The following is a 21,213-nucleotide window of genomic DNA, read 5'->3' on the forward strand; positions in this document are numbered from 1 at the left end:
TATTTTTTTATTTTATTTTATTTTATTTTATTTTATTTTATTTTATTTTATTTTATTTCATATTTTTATTTTATATATATTTTTACATCTTCACTTATATTTTGTATTTTATATTTCATGTTTAGTGCTGTTTGGACAGAGAGAAACGCAATTTCAATTCTCTGTATGTCTTGTACATATTGCAGTATTGATATTTGAACTTGAACTTGAAACCTGGAGTTCTGCACCTGAAGTGGCTTTTATCATGCTCTGTGATGTAAACTTTTTATCATACTTTATTTATTATATTAACAGTCACCTGTGACCTCTTCTTCTTTTCAGGGTCTGTCACAGAACCTGCATAATACAAAATACTGACTTCAGGTCTGTCATCGTAACGTGGACTTGTCTGTCTGTCTGTCTATGTTTCTATGTGCTGACAGTGTTTTGTCTCAAGGCAGATTAGAGCCTTTATTTTGAAGAGTTCAGAGAAGACATGATTGATGGAGCACACCTGACAATCACATGAGCGAGGGGGCGCTGAAGAGCACGTCCATCAGTGAAATCAGTAAGAAGTCTGCCTGCCTCGGCTGCTGCAGAACATTTTTCATCCTGTAACTCTGCAGAGCAGAAACAGTTTTCATGCTTTGGGATCATCTGACTGACTGACCTCTGTTTTCCACCTGACACACAGTGTCTCCCAGGCTGTTCTTCTCTGTGATCACACAGTAAAATAAACTGCACCAGTCCCGTCTTAAACATTTATTTCCTCTCCGTATAAAATTCTCTTCAGCACCTCAGACATCATTCTGCATTTCAATTCTACCAACAGAAAACTGAGAAATATTGTAAACGATGCACATGAACACTTGAACAGCAGCAGGCCAGCATGCGGGAGGCCATGCCCTTCAACGTTTACGACGTCACTGAAGCAGTGAAACATCACCGACCGTGCATGCAAAGTGACAGCAGCGGATTCCTGTCAGGCTGTTCACTATCAAAGTCAAACACAGAGTTAGTGCACAGACACATTTTTGCATTTTTCTTTACACAATAACAAAAGTGCAAACAGCTACTGCAGAAAATAGCAAAATCAAAAATGCACGGGTTGTTCAGAACAATCATCAGAGCTTTCTTTAATATACACGCTCCATGTGAAATGTTTCTGTTCTCTGAGCACAGTTTGAACCTCCATCACCTCCTCTCACTGAACAGATCCACAATCTTTCTCTAACATGAAGCATATCGAAACATCTAACCACACGTAGGACATGAACTCTGCTCTCTGGTGTCAAAGTTGTGTAATATATGTACTGTGTGTGATTCTGAGAAACAGCAGAGGTCAAAACTTTTCCAAAGTCTTCCTCAGCAGGTAAAGTTGCTCAATCATAGATGTTTGAGCGTCCTGATTTCTACAAGCTCCAGAAAGTTCAGGCGAAGAAAAGAAGCAATCAGACGCTGTCAGAGATTTATAATGAACGGTCATGAGCTTATTTTAATGTTACTGAAAAGGTATTTTAAACACGGCTGAGTCAATACTGACGTATTACCTTCATCTTCATCTGTGGCTCCATATTATTGTTTATAATATTGCACAGTGTTTTTTACAAAATTGATTGTTTATGTTCGGTCTGAGCTGCCAAGCTGAAGAACGTGGTGCCTCTTCCTGTTCTGCTGCTGACTGGAAACATAAGCAAAGCAAATATATATGGAAATAGAAACATCTGAGCCAACGACTGATGGAAAGATGATTTTCAGTTTCATGTTTTAAGTTCTTCCTTTTCTATTAGACAGTTGTGTCTGAGCGTCAGCAGAGTGTTAGTGTTTGTACCAATGAGAAGAAGAGGAGGTTTTAAGGCATGGGGCTAGTGACAGGAAGCAGAGCCAGTGTTGTGCCAGAACTGGAGCTGGGTAAGTGGGCAGTGTACCCGGGCTCAGCAGCCTCTATGGATATAAGGGCAGAGGAGAAGAGGCCAAAGACGTTGATGAAGAAAATCAAGAGACAAGAGAGACAAGGCTGGTTCTGACTTTTAGTCGTTGGCGAGAGCTTGGTGAAGGACAGACCGCGATGTTTGAAGTGCTTCCTTTGCTTTAGACAGTTGCCTCTGATGGGAGACACGTGTCACTGTCTGTGGAGCTTTGTCTTTTCAGTTGATGCCTTCTGGCAGGGCTGAATAGGAGCAGTGTCGGGGGACAGAACCAGGTGTTTGAACAGGCACAGAGGACAGGTGGCAGGCTCGTGGGGTTTACGAGCTCCTCACCCCCTCCAGCTCCCACGTCCTCACCCTTCTCCTCCCTAACAGCTCCGATAGAGGCATTCAACTTTAATCAAAGCATGCTCGGACATTTAAGCATCATATTACTGTCCTAACTGTTGATTCAGTCATCTCCTCGACCCCCACTGTCTTAACCAGTGTAAGGTCGTCGCCTCTACACGCTCCCTCGCTCTCCCCTGTGTTCCTGTCAGGCAGCAGGAGGCTTCTTCAAAGAACTGGTTGGTATCTACATCTGCGTACGGACTCTCAGAACTCAGTGTGGGACGACCGCGGGGCGACGTGAGCCGGCTGACACGGGGACACCCAGGGGAACTAACACTGTGTCTCTTACTGTTACAGTAAACACAATGAGGACTGTGGAGGGATGAGAGCGGGCAGGTGGTGTGCGTCGGAAACTTTAGACCTAGATGGGTGGTCAGAGGAGTAAACAGAAGACTGAGCTCAACTTTGTATATGCTGTACTTAAAACTAAAAAGATTTATGACTGAAGAAGTTACAAAGAGTTGTTTGCATGACTTTCATTGCAGATATTAAAGCTACATGAATCTTGTTTTACCATTGTGGGCAGAGGAAGCAGAAAACAAGATCATGCAAAGACAGAAATGACGTTTGACCAGCTTAAAGGACAGTGAAGTAAACTGCTGCCAACCAGAACCTGACGTCGAGCTGCTCGGTGAAATAAAAGGCTGAAAGACAGACGCCGAGCTGGGCTGACTGCTGCTGGTTGATGTTTTACAGTTTAACGTTGCTTCAGTGAAACTAATAAAACTTTAATGTAAAGCTTGAATGTTTCCACAGCTACGGAGCCTGGGATGCACATTTTCATGTTTCTGTAGAATCAGACCAGGGGTGTCACGATACACTGATTAACTGTGAGAGTTTAAAAAATCAAATATTGATTCTGACTTCTTCCCACCTCCAAGTGTAATTCATTTGCCAAAAGCTGAAAAACACACAATGAAAGTCAAGAATGAATTTGACTGATTGCATTTTTTATTCATTTATCATAAATTCTTTTGGCCATGATAATCGTGCAGTGAAAATCTGATATCGTGACACCCCCGTAAATCAGATCATTCTTGTTTCAGAGACTCTGTGACTCCAAAAAAAAACAAAAAAACACAAACTGACAAATCCAGTAATTTACAACAGCTGTTCATACCTCACTGTGATATACATATCCATATACATAAATACAGTCTGTATACTTGTTAGACATCACCATCCTTACGCTGGATTTAAAAGTGCCTGCCGAGGCATTTCGCTCAAAACTTCAAATCACAGATTCAAAAATGATCTTTTAGAAGTTTAAGCGCAGACACTGACAGTGGATGGAAATGTACTAGCTGACATGACTGATCTGTGTGTGTGTGTGTGTGTGTGCGAGTGTTCGCACATGCATGAGAGTGTGTGTGAGCGTGTTTGTGCAGACCATCAGGCTAATCTGTGGTTTGTTTAGCCAGAGCTGAGGCCATGTTAGTGAGGGGCTGTTTGAAGAGCAGGGTCTTCACTCCTTAAACAGCGAGCTTTCATTTCAGGCTCCATCCAGTTGCGTTTCATGAAAAATAAACACTCGCCTTAGCAGCTGTGGGTTTTGTACCTGCAGAGACGGAGTACCATTTCTTTGCTCAGCGGGGCGGATTGTGTTTTGGATGTTCAGCATCTTTACACAATCGCAGAAATAGCAACTAATTCATATTAAAACTCATTTCTTCTTCTTTGCTGCCTCCAGAGTGGATGTCATAGGAGGGTGATTAAACCAGACTGAAGCAGACTGAATGCCACTTGACGTGATAGTCTGGACTGTGAATCTGACTACAGGAAACAAACTTTACTTCTCTTCCTCTTTTCTTTTAATATAAAAAAATATTTTGCCACTTTACGACCATGTATGGAAAAGAAAAAACTTTTTTAAAAAACCTACTTTTATTTTTTCGAATTCCTCTGAAGAAAAATAAATAGACGCTTATCTGATTTACAGGGGCAAACAACACCCGGTGACTTATTCTAATACATAAAAACATACTTCTTCTTGTGAGTTCATTTCAGGCCCTTTGAGAAAGCTCCAGGGCTGACTGGCAGCTGTCCACGGTCGTAGCTGGAACGCAGTGCGCGTCCCTGGGGTCGGGAGTGTTCGGGACCGTGGGATGATGGGTGTTTTGGATTAAGAGGAAGGGGCACGGGGTCATGAGGGCTTTTTGGCCCTGTGAGGTGTCAGGGGGGTGGAGTCGCGCTGTGAGCGCTTGTTGTTCCCACTGTACAGAGAAGAGATGGAGGCGTTGGTTGGGGCCTGCTGTTGCGGCAGAGCGCGTCGAGGATACAGCGCCCCGCCCCTGAGCAGCACGACGTCCCGCACGGCGTTGCGGAAAGGCTTACTGACGAAGCAGTAAAGGAAGAAGTTCACGGCCGTGTTGAGCATGGCCAGCATGTTGGACAGGTCGTAGGCCAGGTGGACGCGCCAGTCTCTGTGAACTGAGGACACATACAGGTGGTAGATGACCACGATAGTCCTGGGAGCCCACAGCACCGAGAACACGGAGGTGATGGCCAGCAGCATGGCCGTGGTTTTCCCAAGGCGGCGTGGAGGCGCAGACTTGGGCCCGCTCTCCTCTTCGCATTGCTGCTGCCTCTGCCTCACCCTCAGCGTGTGGATTATCAAAGAGTTCAGCACTAAGAAGATGCTGCAGGGCAAGAAATAGATGATAGTTACATGAGTCCATATGAGGACGGTGTCCAACGACGTGGGCGGGTCGCTGTTCCTCCACATGTCGGACCACCAGAAGAACGGGACGCCCGATGCAAAGGATAGCGACAGGACCACCATGATGATCTTCCTGGCCCGAGCCGGGTAGCTGATCTGTCGGTGGAGCAGGGGGTGGCACAGCGCCACATAGCGGTCCACGGTGAGAGGCACGGTGGACCAGATGGAGGCGTGGTTGGCGGCGAACTCGGCAGCGCTGACGGAGCTCAGAAGGAGCACAGGGACGTCACGGTGAAAGACTGCCGTCTCCAACAGGAAGCCGACAAAGATGATGAAGAGCTGGGAGAGAATATCGGAACCCGTCACTGCTAATAAGTAGTAGTACAGAGCTTTTTTGGTGCGGGATGCCAATCTGGACAAAGCCACGGCAGTGAGGATGTTCACTGACAGGAAGAAAAAGAAGAGGAACGTTAGATCTGCTGTTCAAGAACAAGACAATAGTATAATAAACCAATCATTAAAATATATGTTACACATCATGTTGAAGAGAAATCAGAGGGGCAAAACAAATCCTGAAAAGTCGGATCGAGGTGGTTGTGTGAACATCTTAAAGATTGTGGTTCAGCTTCAGGGTTCCTTTCTGCATCTCCCGTACAGTATCTGCGATCTGTTTCTGTTTTAACATCTTGTTTTAACAGCAGGATATTTTCACTGTAGTTATTTGGATAACCAGTCTTAAGACCCCGCCATGCACTCAGCTGTTGACTTTGGCTCACTGGTCTTTATATTTACGTCCCTTTGGGGACAATTACATGAAGCATCTGGATGCTGTGGTGACACGTCCGCTTGTTTTGAACAGGATCAATGCCGGAATGACCGCTATCGACTTGTAGACGAAGCACAGTAATGAAAACAATACCGAGGTGTCCATCAAAGTGACATCCGGCTGACGGATCGACAGATGCATAAAGACTCAGACAGATAATGGAATTATTTTAACCTGTGAAAAGAGCCATCAGTGCTCAGTCATGTGCTAAAACAATGCGCTGTCTTTAAGACAGTGGCTCTCAACCTTTTGGCTGCCTCGAATACGCGACCCAAAGGCCTCAGTGACCCCCCTCGAGTCTGCTCAGAGATTACTGTAATATAACACAAACTGTTAGAGAGAGACTGCTGCTTTGCTCACAGACAGAACGACGACTACTTGACTTACATCCTTATGGTCTGTAATGTTTGGAGTCCCCTGAGTTAGCTGCTTCCTGTCACACAATGTTTTATTTGAATTTGGCGACTCCAGGAAATGATCTTGTGTTCCCCTCGGGGGTCCAAACCCCTCAGGTTGAGAAACACTGCCTTAGACCTCGAATGCTGTAATGTACCTCAAACCCACCGCTGCATTGATTTCTCTGTCCTGTTCTTTTTTCTGTTATAAATAGATATCAAAGGCTGCGCTCAGTTTACACGCTGACCGTGATTGAGTGCAGATGCGACTAATAAAATCACGTAGAGCATCAGTTAATATTCTGCCGGTTCACCCACAGTACAGTATATATTCTGCACGATGAAATTCAGTCTGTTGTCTGTGGATCAGGCTGACGTTCTCGTTTTAGAAATCTCAAAACTTTGGCATGTAAAACCAAAAACTACCCCGGTGAGCTGATACCCTGCACACAGTTCTCACTACACGGCATCATGACGGTGTACCTGGTACTCCCACACAGAGCAGAATGCTGTAGTAGATGACAGGGATGAAGCCCAGGACACATTTGGACCTTTGCAGCTCCTCCGGTTTCAGGCCCAGCTCCCGGTGGCCGGACGCTGTCACATTGGGCCAGTCGATCATGACCTTGGCGCTTCCCCTGGAAAATAAAACTGAGATGGAGAAATGTTTCTTGGACTTTCTTTCCTCTTGTTTGAGAAAAACTAGAGTTTCAAGAAATGATTAGCGCCACCTAGCAGTGAGAGTGGGACCTCGCCTCGAGCAGGCACAAAGAAGAAAATTCAAATTATAGATGTGCAAGTGGAAATCTGTTAAAATAACAATTTCCTGTATAAACTTGTTATGTAAGCTGTTTTTTCTCTCTTCAAACATTTTTCTGTTATTCTGTCTTGTGGTTCCCTCCCTCTCCTTACTGGAACAGGTTGACCTTACACTACGATAACGTCCAAACCTGTGTAAACCGGTGCTTCTCCTGGACACTGATGCATGGTAGTTTCTGATAAATAGTCTGTTCACGTGTAAACGTTTGTCTTTTCACTCTGCAGACCGCTGACTGTCTTTGCAAAGAATAAAAGCAGAAGAAATAAAACTGTTCAAAGGCAGAAACATCTCAAGTCAGCATGACTTTCAGTTTCACACAGGACACAAACAGCAGTTTGGATTAAAATCCTGCGTTTATTTCAGCCGATCGCTCTTTACACTACGTCACCTGACTTCAACGACACATCAGAACATAACATTGAACGAGCACGTCCAGAAGAGACACTAGAGCCGTACCGAGTCGACCGACCAAGCTTCAACACGGCTCAACATGATTATACACTCATCACAACACATGACCTTTAAAATGAGGTTTCATTCATATAAATAAAATATTTTTAGAATACTTTGGTTTACATAGCCGTGTTCAGGAAGTAATTCACTATCATATTAGTGATTTTATCAATCAATCAATCAATCAATCAATTATCAAAAACTCACTATTATACGGACGATGAGCTGATTTATGTTTCTGCATCTTGAATTTTTACACTGAGCGAGGTAAGGTCCGGCCTGTTTGCTGTTTTTCAGAGATAAACAGTGGAAACAAAAAGTCAGTTAATGAGTTTGGACTCATTAAAGTGCAGGTCCACAACAACAGATGGGCTGAAAGCGATGACCCCGTCACCCTCCACCCTCCACCCTCCCCTGAGTCATTACCATCCCGTCTCCCCATCTAACCTTTTCACCTGGGAGTCATCCATCCTGTTTTTCTCCGTCTGTCTCTCTTCTGCCTGCTCTCCTAATTTACTTCACTCATCCATGAAGCCATATTTGGACTGCGTTATCTCTCAGGCTTTCAGTGACAAACCATTTGTGGACGCTCAACCAACATAAACATCATCATGAAGCCACGATCACCCACTCGGTGAAACTAGCCTCATGATGTGAGTTACTTAGTTTAGTTGCTGCCATTGTAAAGGCTATTTAAGTGCCAAAACCCTGCGTGTGCATTATACGAGTGGCACATTTTATGGCCTGTAGCAGGATTGCAATCATAAAATTGACTGGCATGAAATATGTTGCTGCTTTAATTCACCTCTATATGCATTTTAAACTAGCAGGAAAGCAAGGATTGAAAAACAATAATCGAGATCATGTTTAGGCGAGGGTCAGTGTGTAGAAACTGTCTCAAGCTGGAATGAAATTTTCCAGCATTTGATGAGCAGACAGCTGCATGAAAACTGTAATTTGTGTTTTGTAATGACGAGGAAGTTACGTGAGATGAGTAAGACGATGCATCGTGGCCGACAGACTGTGATATTTGTCACTGGAGACGACCACGTGTGACCCACAACGTCTAAAATTGGCTCCCTGGTTGACGACACCAGTCAAAGGCACCTGAAGGTCTTCACGTGTTCTGTCACCAGGTGAGATATCAGAAACTTTGCAGCCATGTCGGATCACCGTGTCCGTTCAAACACGAAGGTAAAATGTGAAAAAAAAAAAGCTCAGCAGCGTGTAGAAGAGATTATCAAGTGCTGTCTATCTGTGTGAAAGGAAGGAGGTGTGTGCTGGCATTAACATTTAACCTCACATGAGGTCAGGACAGAACGATGCTGTTATAAGTGTCGCGTCCCTGAATTAATGTGTAGAGCTGATGAGACGTGTCGTGATAAGAAGTCTAACGTTACATGCTCCCAGACACAAAGACTCAAATCCATAAATTAAACGACACTCCCAGACTTCTGCAATAAATGTGAGTCCAAAGTTTGCAGCATGACGGGATTTACTCTGTTTATTAAAGAAACCTTCTTATGTTTCACGCTTTGTTTTGTAACAGCATCCCACGTGCAGAGATAGGATGTCCTATCCAGTATTAATAGGCACTCAACTCCCATAGGAGGCGCAGATATACGTTCATCTGAACAGTGACCTCAGAGAAGAACACACCTCCTTACCTCTGCCTGAATGATGACATATAACGGCATGTTAGACTGTCAGAAATGTCTCAAAAACATGAAGACTTCAAACTGATTCTTTTGTCTGAAGAAAGTCGAAAACTAGCAAATATTTACAAGTCTGAAACTGACTTCAACAATTAACTGATGATCAAAAATGACCCTGATCTTCTTTTATTTTCTACCACGTTACGTTAACAGCTTGTACAAGAACCGCTGCAGCAATGAACTGATCTTTGCAACATGAGAAATGCATTAAAAACTGAAGCCAGCAAACATTTCCTTCAAACACCAGCACTGCATCCACTCACTCTAAAAACAGACTAAAATCACCTGTGACACGACAGCCTCGCTCAGACACCTGATCCGTGTCCCTGCGAGCGCCGTCCCAGGACCAGCAGTGAGAAAGATGATCGTTATGAATGAGAAGGTTGTGAGGGAGCCAGCAAGACACGGCACGAGGGAACAGTTAATTATACTGACCAATCGATATCCCTGCAGCCACTTCTTCTTTTACGCCGGCCGAGGTCCTCTTTAATCCTGAAAGCTGCAAATGAAATCGTCTCCTCTATTTGCTCCTCATCACAAATTTCCTGTGCGGACTAATCACCACACTCCCTCGGGTGCTACAGATTCTTGGTGGGAATGGAGACGTTCTCATTTCAGAGGTGTTTTATTAAATCCACTCTCAGGCTCTTACTGGCTCCCTACACAAGGGAAATGACGAACACTGACGACAGAAAAGGCCGATCATACTGCTCCTGTCAAGTGTCAACACAAGAGTCCCCTCTGAAATAACATCGACGTTAACCAGGACGGATCACCGACTAGTCAGTGAAGATCAGAGGCGAGGCATGTTTCTGATTAAGACTCTATTTTGGATGGACCCGGGGTCGAGATGCAGCTGAGGCTGTAGGATGTGGCTCTGCAGGGGGGGCTCAGTGCCCAGGAAGCTGAACTGAACTTTATCTGTGCTCCACTGAGTCCTCTTAATTATTCATCAAGAGATGGAGCACCTGAAACAACAGCGCTGGGAAATAAAGGGACCTGCCTGCATAAGAGTACAGCAAACATATCACTGTTTCACATGAGGGCAGCGAGGATGCATTTCATGAGAAAAGTGAGAGCCATCTCAGGTTTTATCCCAGACGCAGGAGATGCTTGATCTATCTATTCGATGGCTGACAGGCCAACACAAGAATCTGGCTTGAAATAAACGTCCTCGTCATGAAGATCGTGAGCTGCTGCTGTTCAAAGTTCATCCATGAGGCTGAGCTGACCTGTGGTCAGTGCTGTTAGGAAGACAGAATCCAGAAGTCCAGCACTGATTCCATGTTACCATGACGAATGTCTTTTTCTCAGAAGATTTATGGGATGAAATAACAAGAAGACACTTGGAGTGAATTCTGTTCATATGAAAGTTCAAGACAATGTAAATTATGAAACAACTGAACTGAGACAATCCAGACTCGCTGCTTCCCGAAATAACTTTCATAATAAGACTGTACCTTGCACCATCTGAGGTCAGTGATGTATAACAGTGCTGATTGCACAAGAAACAGAAACATTTCATCCTTTAAACAGTGGAGAGAGTTTTCTTTGGCATGCTCAGTCTCACTGTCTGCAGTCTTACCTTCACATCAGTGACTCTTCACCTGGTTACAACCAGCCGCCCCCCGCGGAGGATCCTACAGAATCCCCGACATCGCCGCTGGACACCCGCTGAGGAGACGTGGAGGAGGACGGATAAGAAGAGAAGAAGGAGGAGAAGGAGGAGGAAGAGGAGGAGAAGTAGAGTTCAGGCAGCCGGTACATCACTGCGACGAGCGAGCAGAGGGAGAGAGGAGAAATGAGGCAGAGGGGAGTGAAAATGTGGGAAGGGTGAGGGAGGGGAGAGAGGAGGGAGGGATGGATCTGAGGATAGAAAGAGGTGGATGAGGGAGGAAACAGATGAAAATAAACACAAAGAGATGGGAAAAGAGAGAAAAACAGGAAGTACTGATGGAAAACTACAACAAGTCTGACAGGAAAGAAAAAGACTGTGACAATAAAAAGAGACAATACGTCAAAATTAATACTGTGAAATCAACAAATGTGAAGTAAACTGCTGGGGAGTGTCAGTGTTTGTACCACAGGTGTTTTGGACCACCAAGAGGAAGGAGAAGAAGAAGAAGAAGACGCGGGGGAATGCTGATGGTTAGTGGAGCTGGTGTCGTGCCAGAACCGGAGCTGGGCGAGCGGGCAAGGCAACCCGGCTCAGCAGCCTCTACGGACACAATGGCAGAGGAGAAGAGACCGAAGAGGACGCTGACAGAGGAAGCTAAGAAGAGAAAAGTCAATTTTTACGACATATGCAGCAGCCCAGCTCATTTTACAGCTCCCGTTTGTCTTTAGTTTGTCCTTCATGCTCAGACTGTGAGACGAGGTGGATGTAATCAGTAACTAATGGCAGTAATTCAGTCTGCAAAAAAGTGCTGCCCATCCCGAGAGCCATGCCGCTAAAAGTCTACTGTAAAAAGTCTGTGTGCAGACTAAAAACTGAATAAATAAATGATGTGAATGCACAGAGAAAACGTGATAACAACACAAAGGAGACAAATCAGACTGAAGATCCAGTTACAGACGGAAAAGAAAAGAAAACTTCAGAATCAGAAATACTTTAATAATCCCAGGAGGAAACTATTTAATAATACACTGAGTAAAATTTCTTGATGCACAAACCAAGATAGAAAATACAACAACTAGCAGATTATATACATGTGTAACACATTTCAAAATAAAGTTACCTTGGTGGGACCAACTTTCAGTCCCCAGAGAAACACACAGTGAAAACAGGCCTAACGGCACCCAGCAGCAGCAGCAGCTTCATAATTTCATGTATGAATTCTTAACTGTGCTTGAAACTAACTCAATTACAAGCGAGGAAATAAGATCAGTGCATCTGGGAGCAGAGTTGTTTTGTTCGAGATAAATGTGCCCTTGATTTAGCTAAACCCTTCAGAGCACGTCTCATGCCTGCACACTGTTGACGATAGCAGAGCTCCAAAGCAAACAGCATGAAAGCAGCAGATCTGAAGAACGAATTCATCCGTCAGTTCAGTCTGTTGACAAACCGTTTGCAAACCTGAAGCCTACGTGAGGTTGCTCCGACTCCGTTTGGCTTCCTCCACCGTGCAGCTGCATATCATTTGATGTGTTTATTTGACATGCAGCATTATGCCTCTGACATTACACTGCTACAGGGGTCACTCAAGCAGATAATGAACCTCTGCAGTCAGCCATCGTGCACGTACATGACTTGTTCCTGATCAGAGCTGTTAGACCGGAGGCAGAGGAGGTTCAAGCTGGATCTGAGGGGCTAAGCTCGATGTTTTCTGTGATCACCACGGTCAACAGAAATCAAATCTGCCTTTTATTGACACAAATCACCTTCGAACACTGATGCAGTAACTTTGCTTTAAGTCAGTTTTTAACAGCTCTGTCCTGCAGCACTGAATCAATCAGCTTTGGCATCACTTTTCTTTAACTACTTAGCACTGACATGCACGTCAGCCGGAAACATTAAAAAACGGAGTCAGGCGATGAATTTTCAGCCAAGTCACAGAATTGATTTTGTTAGTGTTAGCGAGCCGCAGCTAATAGATTCTGCCAGAAACAACTGTTATTCCAGCCGCTGAAATCAGGAGTCATTAAATAAAAATGAGAAGACTGCTTTCATCTGCTTCTGTACAACGTCAAGAGCCTCTGTTTGAAAGATGACTGCACTGATGCACAGGTGAGCCCTCACAACGTGGACATGAAACTTTCAAACAGAGAAGGCAGAAACACACTCACACACCAACGATTTCAGGATTTTGGTGAAACTGGATCAGATTTTATGGAGAAAACGTTTTCTGGTTTTCCGTCTGAGGCCTCGAACTCTCTGTTTGATGACGGACAGAAAGCTTTACTTGTGCAAAGTGTAGCAAAGGAGCTTTGGACCGCCAGAAAGATCCGGGTGAGGAGCAGCCAGCGTGTCGTCCAGAACCAGAGCTGGGCTCAGCAGTGTCTGTGGACATGGTGGAGGCGAAGAGACCCAAGAGGACGACGGAAGAAACGAAAGAAGAGAAAAAAAAGTTGTCAACATGTAAAAATCTTTTACCTGAAATGATTTATGAGTTTCTCGAATGGTGAATGGAAGTTGCAGCCATCAGATAGATAAAGTGGAAATGGAAAAAACATTTTGTTTCTATACTTGACTAGATCCACTCAGCTGCTTCACGCCTCTCGTTACATAACTGTGGATTTACATCCAGAGGTTTTATTCAAATATATAGAGAGCATCTCTGGAGAAGATGAATTAATCATGGATCCAATTTCACGCCTGCACAATCTATTGGCAACTCAGACTTATAGTCAATTTCTCTCTGCCTATACTCGGCTCATCTACCGGTGAATAACAAATCTTCCTGTGCAGCTCGAGTCGAGCCGGATGAGGGGAAAAATGAAGAGTTAATGGAGCTGCAGTGAGATAAAGTGATGCTGAGGCAGGTCACCTCAGCCTGGACGCCTGCCACGACCTCAGCTCTCAAAACTGTCGCTCTGCAGCTTTGAAGCAATCAGAGTCTGAGGCTGTAACACGAGCAGCTCTCCAGACAAACATCTTATCTGCTGAGACACACGCTCGTCATGACTTCATGCTCGCTCTGCATGTGTTTGATTAATACTTCACTCTGATGCTTGTTTGTATTTTCTGTATTCTTTGGCCAGAGTTGAAGCTTTTTATTGCACTGATTCTGATGCACACGGCAATTAACTTCAAATTTAATCAAACACACTGATCAGCTGCTGCTCTCACGGTAACTCTGCGTGACCATGAAATATCTGGAGGTTATCTCGTTGACTGATATCACATTTCTTCGTTATTTGTTCAGATCATACCAAAGCGGTGACTCTATCCTGGATCATTCACTTCAATTAAGACCTGTCTTTGCCTTTTTTTAGTAAAACAAACACAAACGCTTGTGTAATCGTGCTCTACTAAAGAACGAATGCTTCATGTGATTATGGAGCGTTTAAACACAATCAGGACACATTAACAAGACGACTGAGTGCAAACTACAGGAGGAGACGTGAACGCACAAAACAGGATTTGTGTAATTATGGCGGGTCTCTAAAATATTGAGAATATACTATTTGCTGATGGAGGAGCCGGTGTCGTGCCAGAACAGGAGCTGGGCAAGCGGACAATGTAAGTGGTGGCAGTTGTGTAACACTGTGTGTAACTGGGGGTGCTAAATCTCAGACTTTTTCTTCTTTGCAACAGTTCGGTTCACACACTGATTCAGGTTTAAGTTCATGGTTGATGAAATACAAAAACAGGCTGTGTGTGTTTCCTCTTCGACATAAAGAGCTTGTTTGTGGAAAAAAGAAGTGAAGGTGTAGAAAGTGTTGATGTTCTTTTCAGAAATCAGATGAATGAATAACTAAAAATCACAAAAACGTGGAACAGCTTGGCACATTTCAAACATTTTGAACATTTCTCTGAGAGGGTTTTTCGATCGTACTGAAGCTTGTTTTTCTAAATACACAGTGACTCCGTGTCAGCAGGATGCTGCAGACTTTATTCATTACAGCTGACAGCTTCAGAGTCCAGCATCATTTCTCTCCACCTGAAAGAAACAACAGTTGTTTCATTTTATTTACAAAGCCAATAAACTACCATTTTATTTATCATCGCTTTTAAGACGTAGAAATGTGGGATGATGACCTGGACATCACTTTGGAGGATGGAGGAACTGATTTTTTGATGTTTTAGATGTGTTATATAAAGAATCTTTCTTATTATCTCTCTTATTATAGAAGTGATCTTGATTATATATTTGCATTGCATCACTGTGAATGAGAACTTTGGATTTGAATTTTGAAACTCTATTTTTTGTAGCATTACTCTGCTTTCATGTCTTTTAGTTACATATTCCTGTGCACAAAATGCAGTTTGTCTGCTCTCTAGTGGACACAGCATGTAAATACAGTTTGTGGTATCTTCTGCACTCGATGGTCGATGGAGAACACGGTGACTTTGACTGCAGCCTGTCTCTGTAGCTCATGGCCTGGTTTGCCTAGGGCAAAGACTTGAGATGGTTAAACACACACAGGTATGAACACATCCAATAAAAACCACATGTCAGAATATTAAAGGGGAGTTCACCAGAATTACAAAAATATGTTTTCTAACCTTGATTTAATGGTAAAATAATAAAAACATAAAAATTATATGACACACATTGAGACTGCTGCAGCACAGGGCGTCCAGCTCATCAGGGTTGCCAAATTTTAAGTTTTCCGTTTGCAGCCGTGGAGGGAGTGTTTGAAATTCTCTGATTTCATAAAGGATAAAGCTTCCTTTATCCACTGGGTACGGGGCAAGGGTGGAGGGGGGTTCTTCCAGTGCACCAGGACGACGTGCCTCGCTGGCAATGTGTGGAAAGACGCCAGTTTGGTGAAGTGGGATGGCAGTGAGTGGGCGGTGGGCAGGACACCAAACCGGGAGGATTCTGGCAGATGTGACGGGTCAAATACAGACTTCTTCCAGAACTGAGTCCAGAACACGCGAGTGAGGTTAGGTTAGCGGGTCACTCGTGACACTAGGTGTGTGTCCATGTTTTGAGAGCCTAACACACCATAAACACCTTTTACAGGCATTTTCCTCTGGAGAAAGTAGTTCCAATGCACATAAAATTAAAGCTTTTTTGATTTAATACTCAAGGAGAAAATCGGGGTGAATCGACCAACTCATGCTGCCCCAAAGTAAATTTGAAGCCATGGTTTTGTGACCTGCTGGTAAACACCTTCAGACTGGAAGAACTCGTCCTGACTCTGACACATGTGATCACAGGCCGGGGTCAACAACACTGACACCGTGAACATGACGCAGGTCGGTGTGGAGTCATTCTCATGACTGTCCTCGTGAACAGAGCTTTAATTTGGGTTTGTGGTTTCAGTCCAAATGATTGAACGAGAATTATCGATCCCATAACTCTCCCACCCTGATGAAGCGTGCTGTGGCCTGAAGCTGTGGATAAACTGCTCGTGTTGCTGTGTCACGCACACGCTGTGAACTGGGTGAACACACTGACACACTTAAACTAAATTCTTAATATTGGTGGTTCATTACTGAGCTTCAGTCAAAAAGTTACAATGAAGACTCACCTGCAGATCAAATGACAGCATCCAACTCTGAACACAGCAGCTGTTCCTCAGTCTGCCACTCCACAGCTGTCTGAGAGTCCCGCGGCCTCCCCGATCGAATCAATGTCGTGCACAAAGCGTTGACAGCCAAGGACAGGAAAGTCAGAATCAAAGTGGTAGTCATGGAAACAACCCAGGTCTGTTTCCACCCACAAATCGATGAGGTTCTGTGTGTGTGTGTGTGTGTGTGGGCCGGATGTGGCGAGGAGAACCCCTGTCCCACATTCAGACACGGACGCCCCCGCTCGCCCTCCACAGACGCGGTGAGGACAGACGGAGGAAGATGGTGAAACGAGTCCAGATCCAGGCTGGGATGCTGTTTTTGGCTCTGGGTGTGCACCTGGGGGCAGCTGCCGCAGGTGAGTTCAGTAAGTTCAGCTGCAGGCTGATGGATGTTGTTGTTGTTGTGTTGAATAATGTGTAGTCTGATCTGGTTATAATCTCTGCTTTGTTTGCTCGCTGTGTAAGCCGGAGGCAAGACTGTAAATGAGTGTTTGTTGTGGGTTTAAATGAATAATAGTAATTACGGCTCATTCAGGAGTGAATTTAAAGGGTTCAAATTACAAAAACATAACACACTGCTGTGTAGAGCTTTCACTGGAAAAACTCTGATAAAGAAATCAGAATAAGGGGCCGTATGAAAGAGACGTATAAAGAGAAAAAGGAGAAAAAAGTTGTGATATTTCGGGTCTGTTGTAGATGATGTGAAGTTCCAGCTATAAGCAACTTATTAAGGACTGTACACAAATTATTAGGGAGGCAGAAAAGTATTTTTCTTTTGCATGAAGAGAGAGAGGGGAGTGAAGTGTCTCAATTACGCCTCCACTTGCAGTTTAGCTGATATTAAATCATCCAGGTGTAGTTTGACATACGCAGAGGACTCCTCCTTATGCCGATGGCGCCCGGGGCTACATTGCAATAATATAATGGTTTAATTTCGGGTGCAGATATGACTTGTGCTGGTGAATTATAACGATGGGGAGAGGACAAACATTCAGCCCCCCCTCCCCTCACAAATCATTTTCAGACAGTCCCTAATAAAGTGCTTTTTGGTGAAATTGAAAAAACTACAACTTCATCCTCCACGTGCAACAACTTTTTCCTCTTTATTTGTCGAGTGAACCGACTTTTATCACCTTCCTTCCTTCCTCTGTGATTTAGATGAAAACAAACGAGCTCTCTGACTGATTCATTACTGCTCACTACTCTGACAGTTTTTCTGTCTTTAGTCCAGACTGTGATTTAAAGGGAACATCGGAGCTTGTGTTCTGTTTTTATCAGGGGAGAGGAAGGAAGTACCAACTACTTATCATGAATCAGAAAGAGGAACCACTCTGTGCTAATATGAATCCAGGCTCAGTAGCGTAAGTCTGCAGGGGATAGGAGGGTGGAGGAGGGGTGGTGTGCTACAACCGCCTCAGCTGAGACAAAGCTTTAATTAAACGTGACCCACTATCCCTCATCATCCAGACAGTGAGTGCAGCTGGGTTGATCAATGGCATGGATTGGGATGATACTGCCCCACTATCTGCCCCAATGCATGACCACGTCTGTCAGGAAGCCGACCTTTGGCCTTCCTTTGTATTGCTTCCTAATCTGACAACTCTACTCCACCAGGCATGCTCAGAGTTGACGGGGCCCAGGATGGAGGTGGTAGTGGTGGTGCGGACACCATCAGCCACTCCCTGACCCTGGTGCAGCGCCTGGAGGCCCTGCTGGTTCAGGGTAACGGCAGTGACGTGTCGCTCAGGGTGGAGACGCCCAACGCTGATGAGGTGAAGGTGATCCAGGCTCACTCTCTGGTGCTCTCCCTGCAGAGCCCCGTGTTCGAGGAGGCGCTGCTGAACCGCAACGGCAGCACGTTGGTCCTGAAGGAGAGCTCCGACTGTGCTGCCGCGTTTGACAAGTTCATCAGGTGAGACCGGAGAAGACTCTGCTTCCACCTCAGTGTGAGGCAGATCCCGTCACGCCCTCTAGAGGGATGAATTCTGCAACTGCAGCCCTCGGATCTGAGACAAACAATCAATGATGAGTTGAACATAAAACAAACTGATCAATTAGTGAACTGCTGGGTTGCTCATTTGCAGCTCCTGTGGTGCAGCAGCGAGACTCTGCGGAGCCTACGCTGCAGCAGAGATCAATGACAAAATCTATTTTCATCTCAGATGTAAATGAGGTTGATCAAAACCTGAAACACAGACGAATGTAAACTGACCTCACAGAGACAGTGACGACTCTTTAAAGCTGCACTAATCAGGATTTTCACATTAACAATGAGTGGAATCTAAAGAAGTCCTTACAAACTCACAGAGGATCATCGTCCAACTCTACAAACTTTTCTTTTTGCCTCTTTGAGTTCGTAATAAACACACGTACACGACCTGTGACCTGCACGACACTAAGCTTGGACAAAGTTAGCGACTAGCTGCTGAACATAGTGAAGTATTTATCAGATGGTTCCCTCAGGAGTTGGTGGAGACTAAAACAGAGCAAAGACTTCATGTTAGCCCGTAACCTTACTGTGATGTTCTTTTGCCCCCAAGTGTTGGAAAATAAGTTAAAATATTAAAATATAAAATATGTCTTGATGTGAAAAACATTTATGGGCAGTAGAGAGAAGGTCCATGCTGTGCTTTCAAACTTCTGCTTCCTCTCTCTGAGCAGGTATCTGTACTGTGGAGAGATTTCTCTGCGTCTGGACCAGGCCACACCTTTACACAAGCTGGCCACTAAATATCAAGTGACGGTTCTCCAGCAGGGCATCACCCGGTACATGACCCAGAATCTGGCCCGGGACTCCTCCTCGGGCCACGTGGCGGGCTGGTACGAGTACGCCCTGCAGGCCGGGGACGTGACCCTGAGGGACAGCTGTCTGCAGTACATGGCCTGGAACCTGTCGTCGGTGCTGCAGAGCGGAGAGTGGGCGACCATCAGCAGCCAGCTGCTCATGGCGCTGCTGCAGCGCTCAGACCTCATCCTGCAGAGCGAGATGGAGCTCTTCGCAGCGCTGGAGGCCTGGATTATTCAGAACGAGCCGGACGGTCTGACAGCAGAGAACGCTTTGAGAGCTGTGCGTTATGCCATGATGCCACCGCGGGAGCTCTTCCGCCTGCAGACCCAGTCGTCAGTCCTGGCTCAGTATCAGGAGTCAGTGCGTGACCTGCTGTACATGTCCTACCAGTTCCACGCTGCACCGCCGCTGCAAATGGCCAAATACTTTGACGTCAACTGCAGCCTCTTCGTGCCCAGGAACTACCTGTCACCATTGTGGGGGTCGCCCTGGATCATCAGCAACCCATCACGAGACGACCGCAGCACCAGCTTCCAGACCCAGCTGGGGCCCAGCGGCCATGACGCCAGCAAGCGGGTGACTTGGAACGCTCTGTTCTCTCCACGGTGGTTACCCCTCAGCATGAGGTCCATGTACACGGAGTCGGGCGCCATGCAGCCAACACGTGTAGAAGGAGGGCGCCCTCGGATCATCATCACGCCGGCCACGTCCAGCACTGATTTCGCCGGGGTGAACTTCCAGAAGACGGTGCTTGTGATGGCTCAGCGGCAGGGGAAGGTGGTGGTGAAACACGTCTACAACTTCCATCAGAGCACGGAGGAAAACGGGGATTTCTTGGTCGAAGCAGATTTATACCGCCGGACGTCTGAGTACCTCACTGACAGCTCCCTCTTCCTCCATATTGTGGTGAAGCCGCTGTACCAAACCCTCATAACCACCAAGAACTGATCCTGTCACGTCACGTCACCACAAAGTCCAGCCCACTGAAGCGACATCACGAGGATGTGGATCTGAACTCTGAAACATCCCATGAAAATGTGGATTAATCCGCAGCTTAAAATAGTCCCCAACAGATGCACAAACAAATGTTTCCTTTTGTTTGAGTAACGTCTGATAAAAAATAACTGAACTTATTTTAAATAATAAAACTATGTATTTGTATTCGTGAAGTTTAAAGATTTACACCGACTGAAACACATTTCTGTTTTTCTGTTGTCTTGTCCTTTGTATGTTTGATGTTCTGTTCCTGAAACATTTTTCTTTGTGTTGTTTTTAGATTTTGGTATTAAAGCTCATTTACACTTCAGACTTCGTCTATGTTACATGTAACTGTTGTTTCAGCAGCTTTTTAACGACGTGTTGTTAAATGAAATATAGATTAAAATGTTGAAATGTCTCCAACCTTCAGACATTTTTGACCTTCTGACCTTCCCGGACACTAAATGTTTTACTTTTACTTTAGTCGTCATGTAACAATATATAACAAACTCTTCACGCTGCAGTAGATGTCATTAGTTTATTAATGATTGAAGTCATTACCTGTTGCACTAATTAATGTTTTCTCATAATAAAGATTTTTTACTAAAGTTGATTGTTTGTTTTGTAGAAAAAATATAATTTATGAATAATTTAGTGTTTTTTTTCTGCACATAAATGTAAAAAAAACGTCAATTTGTCATTAATAAATTAATGTAAAACTGTATAACTAATATAAACTATATAACTATAAGCTCTGTTTAACTTTAGTTTCAGTTTCTTTTAGATTTAACATAAAAAACACATGATGCATAATTAAGATTAAAATATCAGCATATAAAGTAATTAAAGTTTACACATGAATCAGTTATAATATTCTAATAATATATTAAATCCTTTGATATTTAAAGCATCTTTAGCTCATGAAACGGTTTTACTTTTAATTAATGAAATGTGTGTAATCTGCGATAATGAGCTTTGTTTATATTGTTTTTAATTTGCATAAATATTGCATAATAAATGAGCAGTGTAAAGTACCGTATTCCCTCTGAAAGCGTGAAGTGACATGTATTAAAGTACCTCAAACTTGCGTAATACTC

The 21,213-nt window shown here is 44.4% G+C and overlaps 2 protein-coding genes across 3 annotated transcripts; one reads left to right on the plus strand and one right to left on the minus strand.

Moving 5' to 3' along the window:
* Positions 1-1,892: 1,892 nt before the first annotated feature.
* Positions 1,893-10,965, minus strand: gpr142 (G protein-coupled receptor 142). 2 transcript variants are annotated; one of them, XM_019269016.2, is made up of 3 exons: positions 10,751-10,965; positions 6,661-6,815; positions 1,893-5,399 (listed from the first exon to the last, which is right to left on the minus strand). In XM_019269016.2, exons 2-3 carry the CDS (start codon positions 6,797-6,799, stop codon positions 4,441-4,443), a joined length of 1,098 nt encoding a protein of 365 aa, XP_019124561.1. In that variant the 5' UTR covers positions 6,800-6,815; positions 10,751-10,965; the 3' UTR covers positions 1,893-4,440. The 2 variants fall into 2 exon arrangements, with proteins under 2 accessions (XP_019124561.1, XP_027132887.1); XM_027277086.1 differs by having other exon boundaries at positions 6,661-6,828.
* Positions 10,966-16,370: 5,405 nt separating this feature from the next.
* On the plus strand, positions 16,371-20,664 carry btbd17a (BTB (POZ) domain containing 17a). Its single transcript, XM_010742389.3, has 3 exons — positions 16,371-16,706; positions 17,965-18,262; positions 19,012-20,664. The coding sequence occupies exons 1-3, from the start codon at positions 16,544-16,546 to the stop codon at positions 20,084-20,086; spliced, it is 1,536 nt and encodes a 511-aa protein (XP_010740691.2). The 5' UTR covers positions 16,371-16,543; the 3' UTR covers positions 20,087-20,664.
* The last annotated feature ends 549 nt before the right edge of the window (positions 20,665-21,213 follow it).

This window comes from Larimichthys crocea, unplaced genomic scaffold (genome assembly GCF_000972845.2).
Source record: "Larimichthys crocea isolate SSNF unplaced genomic scaffold, L_crocea_2.0 scaffold83, whole genome shotgun sequence".
Classification (NCBI taxonomy): Eukaryota; Metazoa; Chordata; class Actinopteri; family Sciaenidae; genus Larimichthys; species Larimichthys crocea.